Genomic DNA, 19,706 nt, shown 5'->3' on the forward strand with positions numbered 1-19,706 from the left:
TTCTATTCTTTCAATCCCAATCATGCTTATTGGAATCAACGGCGGCTATTTTCCGGCAATCTGCCGGGTATGTTTCAATACGTTACTTTAAGACCCTTCCAATGGAGGTATCCAGTACACGATTTTCATTTCAATATTAAACTATTTAAAATTATTTAATGGCTTGGCAACAAAAAGTTACCACCTGCAGCTGTTTGGTTTGTTATCCATAGAAAAAAGGTTATGAACAATCGGGATTACCTTTGATTACAGCTAGAACGCTCATTTTTCAACTCAGGCTTAGTTCTGTGCGTTTTCTCATGAAATTTCGGAAGCCATCAATATCCGCCTATTACTTTTTGAAGTCAAATTGCAGTGACGATTTTGGTCACGCCGAAACACAAGGTGGAACGTGGCGTAGGATATTAGGTGAAAGCTCGATTTGGCGAACCTAATATTTGTAGCCATTTGGCAAAATTTCTCAACTAACTTTTCGTAGATCAGGCAAAACAAAATTCCTAAAAACGGTAGTGCGATATCTTGATGACGCTATAAAGTACTCACTGTCCCTAACCAATGTCTGAACGTGAAAATGAGTTGATAAATACATGCAAAATGTTCCATTTTTTTGAATTTTTGTCAACCTTTTTAACACCACTCCGTAATATCCGAGAAGAGATTTTTGTTTGTTAAAAGGTTTTGTGGGAAGAGTGAAGAATTTAATCTGAAACAGGCTTTAATCTTGTCAGTTTAATCTTTGCGAATTGGTTTATTTCTGGAAAAAAATAGTTGGCATAACTATGGAATAGAATTATACTGAAATGCTGCAGATTTGCAATATTAAAAACACTTTTTCTGTATTTGTAATCTATTTTCATGTTCACTCGGTAATGTGCGAAAAGAGAATTTCATTTGCTAAAAGCTACTGCGAAAAGAGTGAAGAAATTAGTCTTAATATGAAACGGGATTTAATCTTAATAGTTTAAATCTGTGGAGCGGTTGAATTTGAGAAAATTGTTGGCATAACTATGGGATAGAACTAAACTGAACTGGTGCAGATTTGCTATATTAAAAACAATTTTTCTGTATTTTTGAGCTGTTTTCGTGTTCGGACAATTCTTAGGAACACTTGAGTTCTTTTTTGCGTCAATCGGATTTTGAAGTATCAAACGCCTAATTTCTTCAAAGTTAATTGAAAATTTCTACCCAATGTCTACACAAAATGGCTTCGCGTAGTAGAGCTTTCGCCTGATATGCCATTCCCCAATAGAGTGAGTGCTTTTGCCGCTAAAAATTTTTCACTATATTTTTGAAGTAGAGTAAGAAAATGGTGTTTGAAAAAAAAACCGCTTTCCCGTTTGAACTGTTCTTTTTTTCGATTTTACTGTTTTTATCGATCCGTTGTTTTTATTGATAGTTTTTTTCTAATCCATTCGAGGTCTAATTTATTATTTATTGTATGAAACAATGAAAGTTCTTTGAATTGACGGTCAGGACTTGTCCTATATTTGCCAAATAAATAACTGTTTTGCTTTACAAGAAGTCACAGCTTGTTCAACATTCGGCATGAAAACTTTTTGACTTCTCTAGAATAGTTTGTGTTCTTCGCTCATTCAGCTCAAAACAGCGAAGCTTTTGAACTGCAAAGCAATCTGAAATTAACGGAGTTATGAAAACGAAATCAAGAATAGAAACAGGATAAACCCATAGAGCACAATTTTACATGCCTGCTACTTGAACTTTGTTAACATCTCTTGTGCTTATTGGAATTGATGCTAACCCCTACGTCCCTTCATTTAAAAAGAAAGAGTTTGTTTAAGTACAGATTGACATCAAACAGTTGACACTTTAAATGCTTTTGTACAAAAATCAGTTTTTTTTAAAAAAATTGTGTTCTTTCAATCCCGAATGGGGTTTTAGGGATCAATGGTGGCTATTTTCCGGCGATCTACTGGATATGTTTATTTTTAATCAATCGTAATATGTCATTTACTCGATGAGCACATCAGTTAGTCTTCGGTTATTTTTAACTCATCAAAATCTTTTTCAATTTTTAAAAAGTGCGTCTCAATTTTAATAAATATCGCAAGTACTGTTTTGATATAGTTTAAAACTGACAATATTGCCGTGCGTGAAAATTGGTGTAGATTTATCAACAAATTTCTGATTATTTGCAACATGTTAAAATAAAAGAGTAGTGTTGTTGAAATGCACACTTCGATTGCTTTTATTACCATGTCGCTTAGCCTGATCTAATGTAAAATTAATCAATTTTAAGTTTCTGTAGAGCTTCAAAACTCACTTGTATTAAAAAGCTGTTATTTTGCAGACTTGGCCATTTAAAAGACTGAAGTATTTGCGTTTTGAAACTCCCAATTGCTTTTAGTAGCTACCATAGCGAGCTCGGTTTTTTTTACAATTCAAAGAATTTCAGTTTTGCTGGTACGCTGTCTTTCTACTACTCGAAGAGGAGTAATGGTGATCTTTTCTACAGAGCGAAAAAGAGTTTTGGAGAAGTGTCTTTTCAATAGTTTAATTAATTATATTGGAGTTTTGGAAACATGAAATGAAAGAGCGAGAAAAAAATATTTTTGAAAGAGCGAGAAAAAACTTTGTTTTCCAGCAATTTTAGTGTAAAGTGTTGTTTTTCAGTTTAGTCCTTTGAATAGGCTATAATAGTTTTTAGCAAGTTCAGATAGTGTTCTAAAAATTTAATATAATTGAATTGGTTTTTTGGTGTTTTTGGTTAATAGCCGCCCTCATCTCAGCCTGCTAATGTAGTAAAAAGTTTTTCGCGTTACCATATGCCACATCTCGGTTTTCTCAATCCATTCATAGTCCATTTGTGGTCTGGTTTTTGTGTTTAGTCAATGAAAATCTTTAAATTGTTTCAGAACTTGCCCTGGTGTTTTTTTAAATTCGCTTGAACTTTTGATTACGTCTCGTTTTACAACCAAGTCATGATTTCCACGTGTGACTCTTGACTTACTTCACCGACTGTTTCAACTGAATGGCGGATTTTAAATTCTTTCACGCATTGAATTCGGCAATGCAGTGAATAAGGAATGTCAAAATAGCAAAATCAAAAGAAACATGATAAACGGTAAAGCCGGTCATTAAGTCAATGCATTAGGTTATCAAAGCCTATTAGATGGATTGCTAGCTGACATTAGTATTAAGCTTAATAGCTTTCAATTTAGGTGATTAAAGTATAGTTTTAGAATTAAGCTGATTTAAGTATAGTTTTAGAATCTAACCGAAACTGCACAACAATTTAGAACACTTGAAGCTTAGAAAAAATTCTGTCAATTTCTATCTTTGTTTTTGTTTCAATCCCGATATGCGTTAAGCAGGTCAACGGCGGCTATTTTCCGGCAATTTTACCGTCTTTGTTTAGCGTTCAAAATCATTGTTGTTGGGTTTTTAGAATTAGACAGCAAAGACAGCTTCCTGAGCATGTTCTACTCACGGTCGGTGCCTATCCTAATCACACAGGTACTTTCTATGACCTCAGACCCCGAAGCCCTCAGTCGTGACGACTACCGCTCGGCCCTGTCGGCTCAAATTGTGCTGCGACTGTTGAGCTACTGCCTGAGTCACGGCCACGGATTCCATATCAGAAACTACCTGATCAAAAACGAACTCATTGGCAGATTCCTGTTGTTGATGAAGTCGAAGCACGTTTTCCTGGTTCTGACTGCGCTCAAGTTTGTGAGAACTATTATTGGACTGAAAGATGACGTCTTCAATCGACACATAGTTGCCAATAAGTTAATACAGCCTGTAGTCAATGCATATCTTCACAACGGGCACAAGTACAACCTGTTGAACTCGGCCTTAATTGAATTCTTCGATTTCATCAAGACAGAGAACATGAAACTTCTCATTCTGCATGTGGGCGAAAACTACATGTCCAGTTTCCAGGATGTCACCTATGTAACTACGTTCCAAGATCTCAAGACAAGGTACGCTATGTTGGCAGAATTTGAGAAACACGACAGCGCATCAACCTTGGGAACCCCGATTATGTCCACTGATTACAGTGACAGTGAGAACGCATCCGAGAAATCTTTGCAATTCCTTTCTCCAACTATCGACTCTGCACCTTCGGGTTCAATAAGCCGAACCCTGCGAGGCCAGGATTGGCTCGCTGCGGAAGATGACGATGATGACATGGGAGATGACGCGGCTAAGCAATTATTGGGAGACTCGGAGTCGCTAGTTGAGGAGGAGAAATGGATGCAGCAATGGGACTACCATACTAGCCAGTTAAGGAAGAAACGGGAACAGAAAATGGCAGGTGGGAGTGATTCTTCTACGGGGTCCGGATCTGTCTTTGATACCAAAATGTTTCTCAAGAAAGCATCAAAGAGCGGAGGTGGTAGTGAGACAATCAGTGCTACTGTTAGCAAAGTCAAGATCCCCATCAAATTTTCAAGCTCGGGAAGTGTCTCGCCGTATGATAAAATTTTTGACGATGATGTAGATGAGTTGTGCATGAAAGCTGGTCCTATCGGCAAACAGCCTAGAACTGATCTGGACGACAAGAAAGAGTCTCTTCCATCGCCTGACCTTTCGCCTATTTTTGCGGAATCACGCTGCACTTTTCCGCCCACAAACAGTCTTGTCGATTATGACTCAGATTCAGATGACGAGGATTACGCAGCCGACACTGAAGACCTGGAGAACGTTACGAAAGAATCTGAAGATTCGGTCAAACCAGTTGCAAATAGCTCGCCAACAAAAGAAGCCGAGACCAAATTGGCAACGGAGGACAGTCCAATTGCATCAAACGGAATTCTGCCAGTCGTGAGCGATTCTGCAGATGTGAAAGACGACACTTCTCAAGAACCGGAGATCTTGGTTGGTGTTGATTCCTCCCCGGATGTTAAATCATGCCGAGTTCAAATCGAGTCGGCATCGCTGGATGATCCCAAATTGACACCGAAGAGGACACGCGACTGTATAAGCAAGTCTCCCGCAGTCTCACCGTCTTCTCAAACCTTGTCAAGTATCAAAAGCAGACTGTTCAAGAACGACGACGATTCCGAAAACGATGAAGCCCAAACGGAGATTGAAGAAAATCCTGCCAAGCCTGCGTCTCCAGATCAAGAAGCACCTCCCAAGAAACGAACTAAATCTCTTACCGATTCAGCAGCCGTTAGCGCAACTGTCGCCGATTAATCAAACGACATCAAAATTTAATGCGAGTACGATTCGCAAATGGATACAAACTATCTACCAAAGGGGCGATCCTTCCACTATATTTATAGATTGAGAGCTTAATATTTTGCTACTGTTCTTGTCCAGCATTACTACAGAAGTCCACTTTGCCTCGATGGCTATGGAAAGCGGCCTAATGAATGAACAATTGAGACTGTGTTTTGAATGGAAGTAACGCGAACCGGTGTCTTGGTCAACTTTCTCAGGAGTAAACCATTCATATGATGCTTTAGCTGTAGACAATATTGTAGACACCACATCATACATAATACATGAAACTGTGAGCCATGCAAGCTATTTGTTTAGCCCGCCTTCACTAGTAACAATATATTAGAAAACGTTAGTAACCTCTTATGGACAATTCGATTGATGCAATATCGCAAATACTCGCTTTGTTGATCTAAACGCCCTTCTTTTCTGTCCCAAAGGGGGTGTGGGCTCGATCATTTTACTTACTACAGGGAGATAAATAATTTATTTAACATTTAATGGAATTCCAATCTTACTTGTTCGGAAGGTAGGTAATGTGGTTGCTTTAATGATCGAGCTTTGTCTTTTTGTTGTTTTGAGTTGTGTGTCTTTAGCGTCCTTATAATTATGTTCATCTTTTCCGCTCAATCTTCAAGAACTCATAATTCCCAACCTTTGGCAGTAACTGTTTTATGTTCATAATTTATCAGAAACAATCAGCGTTGCTTTTAGGAAAACTTATTCAACTTGTGTTTGTTTAAAGCGGAAAAGATATGTACTTAGAATTTGATGTCTCTCAAATTTGTTAAATTTTATGGGTTTCTTCCAATTAAATATCTAAAACAGTATTTTCAAAGTTGCAAGGTATTCAGCCACTAGCTCAAGCTCTCGGTATGGGCGGTCGGCGCAACGCCCTTATATAAGATATAGCATGACAAGTCCTAAATTACAATAGTCAAATTGAATAAATGAATGAGTTGGCTTGAGCCTCATTAGAAAAACAACCTTTAATGATCAACCTTGTAGATAACCATAGAAAGAGGAAAATAAACAGAAAATCTTTAGAAAGAATAAAATTACTGTTGTGACTGCTCAAGAATCTCCGCGTAACCCAATTTTCACAGCTGTGTTCTCAATTTTTACGCCGTTGTGGTTCTTCGCTTGTACCACTCATTTAATAATCGCCTAGATTCAGTCGGTTAAAGGTCTATAACTAATTTAAGTTGAGAATATCCCTAGTGATTAACTATTTTCACACACTGAATAGTCACTCTTTTTTTGGAATTATTTAGTCACTATTAGTATTGTTGCTGATTTTAACGTCAAGTTGCTTAACTAACTTAGTAAGTTTGCCGATTTTACTTTTTTGCAAAACAGAACAGTTAGACTTAAAATTGATCAAGTATCAACGTTATATTCAGAGTGAGAGCCATCTGATCTTTGTGAGTATCTTTCAGTTCTAAATGCCTGCGCCATAAATAAACAATAACAATCAGGCAACATCTAATAGTTTTCCGATTATGTCTTACGCTAATCGGTGATTAGTTGATCTAATGAATGATAAAAGTCAACGCTTGCTTTTTAATTGTCGTGAAACTGCAATTATTGCTTTAGCTGGCTGATGCAATGATAATGAACGCGGAGCAATTGGTGTCTCAAATATATGGCATTTAGTCATTAACTGACAACTAATGGATAATAAATTTGACATGTTAAAAAATCGGACTTCAAATGGACAAATTATGAAAAATTGCATTTTGCACCTTATAAGTGCTAATAATTCGTTCGGTTCATGAATGTCTTATAGGTAATCCTAACCCATTGCTCTAAAAGTTTTGTTCGCCCCGAGGTGTCCTTTCGAAATGGGGGGGGGGGGGCAAACAAGGTCCCAACTTCTAAAATTTTCTCAGTTTTGTTTGGTCAATAGTGGCGCAAACAACTGGTGCTCGCTTATAATGATAATTGTGTTGTAGATTTATTTAGAATGGTAGAATTTTCTGACACTTGCTCAAAATAGATTCCAGATCCCACAATTCCCATGTCCATGTATTCTCTAGGTCTGAACCGTTTTAAAACTGTTTAATTGCTCTCAAAAAGAAGTTTGTAGCAATTATATAAGTCATCTGGTCTTTTTTAATGCGATTTTCCCCTTGATCGCTCTTTTGCGTGATCGATTTTTCCTCCGACACTTTTAACTTCTCCTCAAAAATGGGGTAGTGGCTGCGCAGCTCTCTTAGAGCCTTACGCCTTTCTAGACTAGTATTCGATTCGCCAAATCTGTTTTGAGGAGACAAGTTCATGCTGTGACTGGCTATTCTTAATCCTAAAAATTTGACCCCCTCAGTCACCCCCCCCCCCAACGCCCCCTGTTAACCCCCGTTCCACCTTCCGGTTTGGACCACTCTCTCATCCTGTCTTCCTAACCCTACCTACCCCCCCCCCCCTACTCAGCTCACAACCCGGCCTAATGCTAGCATCCCTAAGCCCCAGCTGGCTATTACCGAAGCCAGCCGGTTGTTTGACAGCAGGTCGCCCGACGTTAGTCAGTTATGTTTAATTGCTCTCAAACGAAGTTTGTAGCAATTATATTATTACTCTTGGTCTTTTTTAATGCGATTTTTTGCTTGACCGATTTTTCGTCTTTCTGTATTTGACTTTTCGTCCTTTAAAACGGGATAACCAGGTAGTGCGATTCCAAGTATGCGATTCACAGAAACTGTTTTGGAGACTTATACTTATGATATGAAGGGTGATTCTTAGAGGTTGACCCCTCCCCCCCCCCCCCCCCCCCCACACACACACACACACACATCAGCCCCCTCACTTCAACCCCCCATCCCTGCACATCATTCACCCCCCCCCCCCTCAGACCCCCACCTGGTGCAGCCCCTCGCTGCTCTCACCTCTCGCCCCTTCAATCTAAAGCTAGCCTCACTAAACCGTGGCTAGCTAGCGACGTTCGTTGGTTATGTTTTAAAATGTTGACCATAATTTTCCTCAGGGTAACAGAAGAAGCTCAATATTAAGTGTATCTTTACATGTTTTCAACGCTAGGAATTTTCAGAATGGCAATGGCTCATTTTTCTCTGCAACCTTGAACGTAAATCTATCGTGTAACAGCTTGAACATGAGTGTGGTACCCACCCCTGAGACACTGTCAGATGCACCGGCTCTGGGTTTGGGCTGGAAACGGTGGGAGAAGCAGGAGAGGTGTGGCAGACTTAGAATTGTCTACATCAACCCTCAAGGCAGAAAAAGCAGGTCAGTGGATGATAGCGTGTCCTTTCCCCTGTAAACAAAGTACTATAGATTTTAGTATCTTGCAAAACAGAACTGTTAGACTTAAAATTGATCGAGTATCAAAGCTATAGCCAGAGTGAGATCCAACTGATCTTTGTGAGCATCTTTTGGTTCTAAATGCCTACTTGCACGTTAAATAAACAATAACAATCAGGCAACATCTAATAGTTTTTCGATAATGTCTTACGCTAATCGGTGATTAGTTGATCGAAAAACGGGATAACCAGGTAGCGCCCAGGGGGCATTAAGTGCGATTCCAAGTATGCGATTCTAAGAAACTGTTTTGTAGACTTATACTTATGGTAAGGGCACCGTGCAGCCAAAGACCCCCTCCCACAAGTCCCCCCCCCCCTCCCCTCCCTCAGACCCCCACCTGTTGCAGCCCCCTCTCGCTGCTCTCACCTCATGCCCCTTCAATAAAGCTAGCCTCCCTAAACCCTGGCTAGCTACTGACGAAGCCAACCGCACACGAAAATGATCTAAAATGTTTTGTTAATAATAGCCGCGAAGCGATAGCGGCTATTATTGGGGACATCGTGGGTTTTTACAATTCAAAGAATTTGAATTGTATTGGGGCGCTGTCTCGTTTAAGATCTGTTCACACATTTTCATGATTTTTGAAGTTTTGTCACGCCGAAACAGGAAATGGAGCGAAAACGGAAAAGCGAGTGGTTTTGCGGCTTGAAATTTATTCGCTCTATTTTTAAAGTGGAGTGAGAAAACCGTGTTTGAACAAAAATTCGCTTTCTCGTTAGTTGTTTTTTGTGCACATGCAATTTCATTTCGATTTTTACGGTTTTCCAATTGTTTGGATCAGATTTTTTTCTAAATGGTTTTCCCAATCCATTCATTGCTCGTTCTACGCCTAGTTTTTTTGCACCAAATTTTCATTTCTCGCTTGTGATTTTTTGTTCACGTGTGGAATTTTGACATTGATTTTTTCTTTTTTAAAATCTATCTTTTTTTATCTTTTTTAGAAATGGTTTCCCCAATTCACTCATCGTCCGTTCTAGGTCTAATTTTTTTGTTTAGTCATTGAAAATTCTTTGAATTGTACTTCAGGATTTCTCCTGCTATGTTTTTTAATTCGTCGTCTCCATCGATGATTCCTATGACCTGACTTTTTGGAATTGATTTTTTCAATGATTTCAGTTACTTCTACTGCTTTTCAGTTGAAATTTGTGTGCGTGACGCCATTTCTGCTTTTAGGTCATTTGCGTGACTTAACTCACTCAAAAAAATGACTTCTGAACTCACATATGGAACTTCAAATTTTATGAACATTTACTAGTTAATGATCAATAGTGTGCATCTAAGTAGTGCCAAACTTATATGACATAATTCTTGAGTATTAGTGATGAGTTTTTGATTGCGAATATCAATTTTGAAAAAGCTCTTTTAGGGCTTTTTCCTTATAGAACGTATGTGTCATAAACATAAAATTGACAGTCCGAATCTAACCCAAAAAGTCTAGTGGTCTGTTAAAGGACTGGTGTCTATCTTATTTCTTTAGTTGTTTCAATTCATGGAAGATCACAAGCGTCTATCGCGGCTTTTCGGTAATCTACCGGTTATGTTCTAAAGTGTTCAACTTATAATAATTCAATTCGTTGATGAGTCACAAGTGCCAATTAATTTTGTACTCAGTTTATATATCAAAAAGAACCGCAATTAAGGCTCAATAGCCTTTTACAAATCTGAGGTCCTCAGAACTCTTCAAAAGAAAAGTTGAAAGCCTTAGCCAGAAAATCACTTATTCTAATTCCAAAATATCTAAGAGAAACGCCTCTAATGCTCTATCATGACTACTTGGACTTTTCTTAATAATAGATTTTACTATATTAAACATTTCATTTTTGTCTGTTAGAAAAACTGAAAACGTTTTATCGTTTTGGGGAAAATCGGGGTTGTATAACTTACGAGATTATTCTGTATGAAGATGATATTCTGTTGCATTGAAAATTGTTCATGTAAAATCAGTTGTTGAAGTAGAAATATATTGTCTTCAAAATACAACTCCCTCTAACACAGTCCTATAATAATTTAACTTCTGACACAACGTTTTTTTACAACTTGCTGAGACTGCTCAACTAACAGCATGAATATTTGCATGTGTACCTTCATCTTGGAGATTATTAGTCTCATGGCTTTGATTACAGTTCTCTGCCGGCATTTCTGCTCACTATTTGTCAAATAGGAACATGTTTGTCAAATGATGTACTACTTCAGGTATCATTAATTGCAATGTTCATGTTCGCAGTATACCTTATTGACATTCCTTACTGACAACAGTTCTTATTTTTTGTCGACGACTTATAAATGATTGTGTCAACTAAGTGTAATTGTGAGAAAACAAGGATTTCCTTGTCCCTAAATTGAAAACTGTTTTTAAGTGAACAGAACTGGTCAGCTGGAAGGATTCCCCTTCGATTCAATTTTAAAAGGGCTAGATATAATTCTGATTAAAGAAATTTAATCCTAACAATAGGAAGTCTATTAAGTTGGACAGGTCGATTTAAACAATGATTTTTGAAAGCTCGCCAAAAGGTCAATCTCTTGAAAGAATAGTAGGAATTTGTAACAATTTGCAACTGGAGAAAGATTGAAGGAGATCTAAAGGAGATCTACATTTTAAAGAGCACCGGAGACCTATAATTAATTGCTCTTGAACGAAGCTCATGGCAATTACTGTTGCCAATCATTTTCGAAACGACTTAATGTTAATTTTAAAGTTAGCAACACCGTTGAAGGTTAACTAGGAGCGGTAGCGGTATAATTGGTATATTTTTCTTGGCAAAGTTTTCCTCATTGGACTTAATTTATCAAACCAATTGGACTCGGCAAAGAATGCAAAACTGAAGTTGTTTTTCGACAGAAATGAAGACAGAAATGACGTCACAAAATACGATAGCCAAGCTTCAATGTCAGTGATCTAGCTGTCAGCTGTTGTTTAAAGCCTAAATTTTTGCCATCATTATTGATTGCTCTCAAACAAAGTTTGTATCAATTATATTAGCCATGCAGTCTTTTTATGCAATTTTTTGCTTGACCGATTTTTCGTTTGACGCTTTTGACTTTTCCTCCTCAAAAACGGTACAAACAGGTAGCGCGCGGAGGGCATTAAGTTGCAGTTGCCTTAGAGCCCTACGCCTTACTAATCTCTAGGTATGCGATTCACCGAAACTGTTTAGGAGACATCGGTTCATGGTGTTAAGGACAGTTTTTAAATTTTAATCCACTCTCACTGCAACCCCCTCGCTAGTTGCTGCCCCTCTCACTTCATTGCACCCGTAACCCGGCGCGCTCGACCCCTCTTCCCCCGCCGCGCTTACACCTTGCCCGGCGTTTCAGAGCATTTCGCCCAATGTTAGGGGTTATCTGTCAGCAAAGTGACCATGTGTGTATAATTGATTATCAGTACTGACAAAATCCACTGATGTAAATCGGTTGGGAAATCAATGTAATAATAAAATTAACAGGAGGCCTCGCTTCTTCTGTGCATCACAGAAAGGTCCCATATTCGCATTTGAAAGCATGGAATATCATATCAACCTATGTGAAGTGAAATTGTAAAACATTTGCGTGAGCACCACATATGGCGACTGCTATTCAGCTCAAATTTGAGAAAAAAAACAAAAACAACTTCGAAAATATTTCCGTTTCCAGAGGAACAAAAATTGCCTGAATAACCGAAAATTTCGAATGAATTTCTGATTGCCCTTAAATTCTTAAGAGTTAGCAAACGGGTATTGCTAAACTGCCAACGTAAACCATTCAATTTCCAATTGTTTTTTTATAATGACGGTTTTGATTTTTCATCAATTCATTGTGTCTGCATTATTTATAACTGGAAAATTTTGAACAATTTTATTCAAAGTGGCCTCTCTGTGATAATGTCTGTTTTTTTACAGGAAGTACATTGTGATAAAAAGTTTTAGCAAATATGGCTCTAGAATTAGCGGTAATTTCAATAAAACGGTAATTTCAATGTTTTCTTGTTTTATCTTGATAAGCAAAAATCATGGAGAGTGAATCAGTGGGTGCACTTTTATCGGATTGCCTTGTATTCAGTGAAACTCTTCCAGAACAGTCTATTCGTAGCTATGAGAATTTTTTTCAGAAATGTGCATTACTCTAAGCTGAAGTAATCCCTTTCGTACTAATCATTTGGACTAAATGTTTGTCAACTGTTCTTCGGGCAACGTTCTTTTGATAGCATTTAAGGGAAGAACAGGTATAAACTGAAAAAGTTGAAAAAGCGGCAAAGATGTAAAAAGTAACAATGATCTGTTTGATGAATTGAAAAACAGCTAGACAATTCCTGAATTACAATTCTAGAAGTGAGAGAAACGAACCAAACATTGTTTCGGAAGAGCTGGTAGTTTTGATAACTACAGTCTTGAAATCAAGAAGTCAAATGAACTAATCAATTCAGAAAAAACGTGGAAGGTCTAGTAAAGCTATCTTTTAGAGCTTTTGTATGAATGTAATCAGACAAAAATGTTCGGAGTCAGATATAACATATTGTCACAAATTTTAAATTTATCGACTCCAAAAACTCTGGGGAAATGAAATAAGGGCCCAATTAGCAAGTTCCATTTGGCCTCTGAAAAAGTAGCGTTTAACTCGAAACTCAAATACGTTTTGAAATCGGTCGAACAGAAATATGAAGCATCCAAAAACTCCTAATTTTTTTGAGCAGGTAAAATATGAGAAGCTGGAGCAAAACTAAAACATTTACTATTTTTCTGAGAAAAAAGGTACTAAAGTTGTTATAACCATTAGCTACATATCAAGAGGTTTAAACTAAAGGAGATCTACATTTTAAAGAGCACCGGAGACCTATAATTAATTGCTCTAGAACGAAGCTCATGGCAATTACTGTAAACGTGTTGGTCTTTTTATGCCGATTTTTTGCTTGACAGTTTTGCAATATTCTTATAGAACATTCTGATGTACTCTGTTTCGCCCCCCCCAGTGTTTTTAATGACCCTAAGTTACAAATTATGTGTTGTTATATAGCACGTTACTACGTAAAAATAATGCACGTGCGCCTGGGGTCATAAAAAATATATTCCCACTAAGCGGGGGGACAGAATAGATCCGAACATTCTTTGACTTCCATTGTGACTGTTTCACGCTTTTGTTCTTTTTTTAGTGATCTCTATTGCTCTCCCTTAGAAGATAAGTTTGTTGCTAATATAAAATCGGTTGCAGCATAGCAACAAGGGCGTGATAGCCGAGTTGGCAGTGCTTCTGGTTGGGGATCGGATGGTTAATGGTTCAAATCCCGGTGCAGTCAAATGTTTTTGCACCCGCTTGTTCGAGAGCAATTCTTCCGACATTAGTCGGTTTGTTTTTTGTTTTTAGGGCAAGAAGACAAAAAATGCACCAGCCGGGTTTTAAAAAAACCGCTTTAACGCTATTTATAAGAATATAGTTATAACAATGGAATTCTGGGAAAACTGTGTAAGATTTATCAAAATCACAGAGAGACGGATATACTGATGTCATTATTAATTCAAATTTTTGTCATTAATACTCAAAGGGGTTGTCAGTCGGGCGATTTAAGAAAAGAAAATGAAAAACGGCAGTTCCGGACGAAAAACAAAATATGACCAAGTGGTAGAATGCGTCAATTCGTCAAATTTTCAATAAGTTATTGGTTTTTTTATATTTTGTGTTTCCATTTATTGTCAAATAAATAAAAACAAAATACAAAAAATTACCAAAGATTTGATCAATGATAATCCGGTAAATCACCAAAAATAAATATGAGTAGGAGCAGAATTAAAAATTTGTTTCCATGAAACTCAAAAAAGATCAGAATCTCATTCAGTGACTCGCACAATTGCAGCTAGGCGACAAAACAATTACGTATTAATTGTTAATAATGGGGTTGAAGAAATCAGTTAGTCTTGGGAAATATTGTGAAAACTGATGTCAAAACACCGCAGATGAACAAAACGCGCTAATGTCTGTTTCCTCTGTAACTTCAAAAATAGCAGTTTGCGAACAAAATCTAAACCTTTTGTGCTAAATTTATGATTGAAAGTCACGCCCCAATTTCGTCTTTCAAATGACCACAGAATTATATAAATGTATGAGTATATCTTTCAAGAGAGACCAGACCGCATACAAATACAATCAACTTAAATAAAATGAATGAGTTTCTGCTCCATTAGAGGCAACTGATTACATGAAGCTGTTCCTAGCAAATTTTTTGGCTGCTGTACTCATTGTTAAAGTCAATATTTTAACAATTTACACAAATTTTGATCAAACTCCATTAGTTATCAAAAATTTTTCAAATCTAAGCTTAATGAAAAGTAGAACATGGCGCTTAATTAGTACTGTCTTGAGTTATTTTTGCTTGCCGGCCAAGCTTTCCCTATAACACAAAGTTCGATATGAAGTGCCTTAGCCTTCATGGTTTTTCTCAAAAACCAATGATCAAAAACCCAATTGGGTTCGCCAAGATCTTAAAAAAGTTTCAAGATGAACTGAGCGACGAGTAGAATGAGGGGTTAAAAAGTTGATAAACGGTTTAAGAATTGATAAAAATTGACTGAAATTTCGTCTTCCTTTTTTTCTTTCAAAAAACGCTAAATTTTGTTTTCTAAACCTAGATTGAGACAATGTTAGAAAGCTAAGATAGTCTAAGTTGATAGTCTAAGTTAACCTCGATGGAACCGGAAGCTGTCTGAAATGAGCGAATTATTACCTATTTTTAAAAAAATATCCGTCAAAATTTTTGCTAAATTGCCTCAAATTGTGGCCATAATTGGTGCCATTTTTTTTTCTCAAAATGCTGATTTCCTGAAATTTCTCGTTTTAGTGAAATTCTTGAACAGGAGATTACCAGATATGGTAGTTAATGTCAAATATACTAGTGTGGGATGCCCTCAAAATGGCACTCGGAACCAGAAAAGGGGTTGACACAAAGTTCTCCCAAAAATGTGGGAACAATAATACTTTCGAAAGAGAGAAGCTCCAATTTTCACAAAAACTAAAACCGTCATACCTTATAAGAACTTAAAAGCGATAGATTGACGCAGTAAACTGAGTGCCCTATTATATATTTGGAATTTTGACCATTCCGTAACCCTTATAGATACATTATTTCAAAAATAAGCCGAATTTTAAAGGGATGAATCATTCCTTAATTCTAACGTGAATGTTCTATTATACAGATGTAGAGACTATTACCGTGCTCTTTGAGGAAGATTTTCACGTTCCATTGATATGCTAACCTCGTGAATTTAACAGCAATTTTATCACCAAAATGATCTTTATATTGTCTTTGTTTAAACAAAGTTCAGCTGTCCTCAAGTTCTGATATCATAGGATATATATAGTTTTCGTATTTTTTAATATCGTTAGACATGGACACCTCAAAGTTTGAAATGAGTACAAGCAAGTTTAACTCAGACTGCTTTGATTGTTTTAAAGATGCAAATCGGAGCTGACGCGGGTACTACCTGGAGTGAATTTGGATCAATTCATATGGTCCAAAGGGGTTTTCGAAGATGGTCAACAACTTACTACCGCTGCCAATTTTTCCTCCCTACCTGCCACCTCAAGCTTAACCCACTCTTCTAACTATCACAACTCAACCAATGCTTTCATGTGGCTGAGCGATTTGCCAGAACCCGACAATGTAACCATAGTGAGCAGCATTCCTGATGAAAGTCGTTCCTCAGTTTTCGGACCTTCAAGAGGAGCGGTTAAAGTACATTACTGCCAAGAACCCAAAAAGAGCTCCACGCGGGGTCAAATTGTTCCCTTGTCTAAACAGAACTTATTCAAAAGCTCAAATTTATCTTCGTGCAGTACTGAGAATTTCAAAGCTGACATTGACAGTTGCTATGAACGTGTTTTTGGAAAAGGAAGATGTGATTTTGTAAATATGAAATTGAAAAAAAGGAAGATGCTGCTTTACAGCTCCACAAAAATATCCAAAACAGACTTAAGCAATATAAAGAAAGTAGAGCTACTTAGACAGAGAGTTAACAGCTGGTGCAGTACAAAAGATCACTTTTATTTATAGAACAATGTTTATAATTGATGTTTTTAGACTTCTTTTGTAGATTTTTGTATTTTTTATCTTTACTATTTTATTAAATCGCACTTTGGCCATTTATAATTCAATTAATGATTTAAGTGATCCCAGTTTTGACTTAAAAATTCCCCTTGTGGAGTAATCATAAATGATGTCATAACACACGCTATTTTGAACACCACTAAGGATAGGAACACCACTAGCCAAGCATCCTTAATACGGGGGATGCCACAATAGTTGTGTTACCAAGAAAAACCAAAAACTTGAATTTAGTGGCAGTACATTTGTATTTGAATTAAGACCTTGTCTTTCTTGATAAACTGTTTTTTCTTGATATTCTAAATCGCTGTTCGGAATTCAAAATTTGCGGGGACTCTTACATTTCGTTTTGTCGATCGTTACATACGAAATAAATAATGAAAATTGGGATGGTAGCCAAAGGTTTCAATTGCTCATCTCAATTCTTTTTCAAATGGAAATCTTTTTTGTTAAACTCATATCCTGCTTTCCCGAAATTTTTCTGATGGAGACTCTATAAACAAATCTGGATTGCCCATACTAACTATAGTTGGATTCGATTAACTCTGTAATCCGATGAAAACTCCCTTTTTCTAAAGTAGGATTAAGACTTTATGTACACTGGGGATCTCCCATATCAATTTTGTTTGGATATGAATTATCTGATCCGATAAAAATTATTAGACAAGTTTCGTTGTTCGCACAATTCGCCAATTTTCTTATGGCGACTTAAGTAGTGGATAAAACAAGAGATTCAACCACCAGTAAAATTTGTCCCTTTCTCCTAACGCTAATCGCGCATGTCGAATCGGGCCAAATTTTACTGTTTGTTGAATCCCTTGTTTTATCCACTACTATATATTAGCTCTAAATTCAATAAAAAAATCAATTAAAATCAAAAATAAAACAAAAAATCAAAGCAAAATTTACATTTCACTCTTTAAGAGCGATTCACTCTTATTCGGAGTGATCCCCCAGTAGAAAGATAGCTCTTTTTCGCTCTTAAAGAGTGATTCCCTCTTTTTTGATATTTTTATATTTTTTTATACTTTTATATCAAATTATCTATACTCTTCAATAAATTTACATTTTCTTTTACTTTTTCTATATTTATTCCATTATTAATAAGAAATGATACAAAATTATAGTATTTACATGAACAACTTTCCTCTGTTTGGACAATAACTAAAGGACTTACAGCTCTAGGACTTTGTCTTTTATCTAATAAGCTTCTACTAAATCCTCTAGTTAATTCTACATCTGGATGTTGTTTCTTTACATGAGCTCTTATCCCATCATATCTCACAACAGAAGTACAATATGGACAATTAAATTTAGCTGAAGTACAACTTCTACATGTATGCTTACTCTCATCAAAATCAGTTAGTGGTTTTACATAATTACATTTATTACAACTTCTAATTAAGACTTCTGGGTTAAGGTTAGGGTTAGGGTTAGGGTTAAGATTAGGGTTAGGGTTAAGGTTAAAGTTAGGGTTGGGGTTAAAGTTAGGGTTGGGGTTAAAGTTGGGGTTGGGGTTAGGGTTAGGATCTGAGTTAGAGTTAGAGTCATAGATAGAAGTAGAACCAGAACCAGAACCAGAGCTATAACTTGTACAAGAACTTGAACTAGGGCTAGAGCTAAAACTTGAACTAGAACTAGAGCTAGAACTGGAACTAGATTCATTTTTTAAAGAACAACCCCATGAAGAAAAATTATTAGCACAAACACCACTTAGTATTATATTACCACACATACATTTATCAGTTTTATCTTTATGACATGATTCATAATGATATTTTAAAACAGCCATGTTTCCATATTTATAGTTACACTCTGAACATTTTAAAAGCATTTATAATAGGGTAAACTTTAATATTTACCTAATCATTTCGTGGGGTAATATTTAGCCATGAGTTCAATTAAATCTTTAGTATTATCTTTAGATGTGATACACTCTTCTAAATATTTATTTCCTAACGTATTGAGTGTATTAGTTTTACATCTCTTATCTAAAATCAATTCAAAGTCTAATTCTTTTTTATCTCTAACAAAATTTATAATCTCTTCTCTAAATTCTTCATTATTTCCATATAGTCTAGTTAAAAACTTTCCTCCTTTTCTATTCAAAATTCCCATCTCTTCATTGACGAAGTCACAGCTACACTGATTTATATATTCTTCTTGTATTGTATTTCGTGAAGAATCATTATCGAACTCTTCTCCATATCCAACGTTATCTAACGTATTTACTCTACTCAACATTGTGATTGCCCCCATTGCTACACTCCCAGCATTTCTTGATATTATATCAGGATAAATATAACTGAATATAATTAAACCTGAGCTTATAACTCCACCAATAGTTGATAAACTTTTTATACCCTTTCCCATAATCATTTCTTTAGTTAGAACATCATTCTGAATTTTAATATCATTTAAAGTAAGACGTTTATTAAAATAAAACTGATAATTATCATGATTAATAACATTTCTATCTGTTGCATTAATCATTAGTGGTTTCATATATGCTATAAGTTTATTTATATCTTCTCTTTATAATTCATCTTTTAAACTAAGAGCTTTTAAATCAATTAACCAACTCTTGAATCATATTTCATTGTTCTATTACTATTAATAATAATAAAAGTATTTTCCTTCTTATTATATTTAATTATACCATAACGAATTTCATCTGACATTCCATCTGTACGATTATAATGGTTACTATTTAACTCATTAAAAGTTTTATTGATGTCATGTTCACATTTATATATCTCATTAAATTTTTTAAATAGATCAGGTCCATTATAAGTTGTTAAATAATTAGTATCACAACTCATTCTTGCTGTATTTATTATTTGAGCTGGTTTATGACACATTACAATCATTTGAATATTATAATGTCTACCTTCTGTGAAATAATAACCTATATCCCTATTTAACCTATCACCCATATCATCAAGTACTATTACACAATTTTGAAATTTATACATTATTTTTTGTGATCATATTTATATCACATTTATTAAACCCAGTATAAAACTTACTAGACTCAGGATCTATCCAGTCTCTGTCATCTTTACACACTATAACTATATTTTTAGCTTGGTTTTGGTTTTGATCAGTGAAACTGCTTCGCAGATCTTGGTTT

General features: G+C 36.1%; 2 protein-coding genes across 3 annotated transcripts in view; both read left to right on the forward strand.

Annotated features, from left to right (window-relative positions):
• LOC142353211 (serine/threonine-protein phosphatase 4 regulatory subunit 3-like) overlaps positions 1–6,020 on the forward strand; it is an 84,364-nt gene extending 78,344 nt beyond the window's left edge. For both annotated transcript variants that reach the window (XM_075405439.1, XM_075405440.1), the window contains exon 4: positions 3,407–6,020. In XM_075405439.1, the coding sequence (XP_075261554.1) occupies positions 3,407–5,163 (1,757 nt within the window). In that variant the 3' untranslated portion in view covers positions 5,164–6,020. The remainder of the gene's footprint in view (positions 1–3,406) is intronic.
• Positions 1–16,639, forward strand: part of LOC142353246 (uncharacterized) — a 534,761-nt gene extending 518,122 nt beyond the window's left edge. The window contains exons 2-3 of the mRNA XM_075405479.1: positions 8,235–8,433; positions 15,925–16,639. Coding sequence (XP_075261594.1) covers positions 8,300–8,433; positions 15,925–16,522 — 732 coding nt within the window. The 5' untranslated portion in view covers positions 8,235–8,299 and the 3' untranslated portion in view covers positions 16,523–16,639. The remainder of the gene's footprint in view (positions 1–8,234; positions 8,434–15,924) is intronic.
• The last annotated feature ends 3,067 nt before the right edge of the window (positions 16,640–19,706 follow it).

Source organism: Convolutriloba macropyga, chromosome 14, assembly GCF_964194025.1.
Source record: "Convolutriloba macropyga chromosome 14, txConMacr16.3, whole genome shotgun sequence".
Lineage (NCBI taxonomy): Eukaryota > Metazoa > Xenacoelomorpha > Acoela > Convolutidae > Convolutriloba > Convolutriloba macropyga.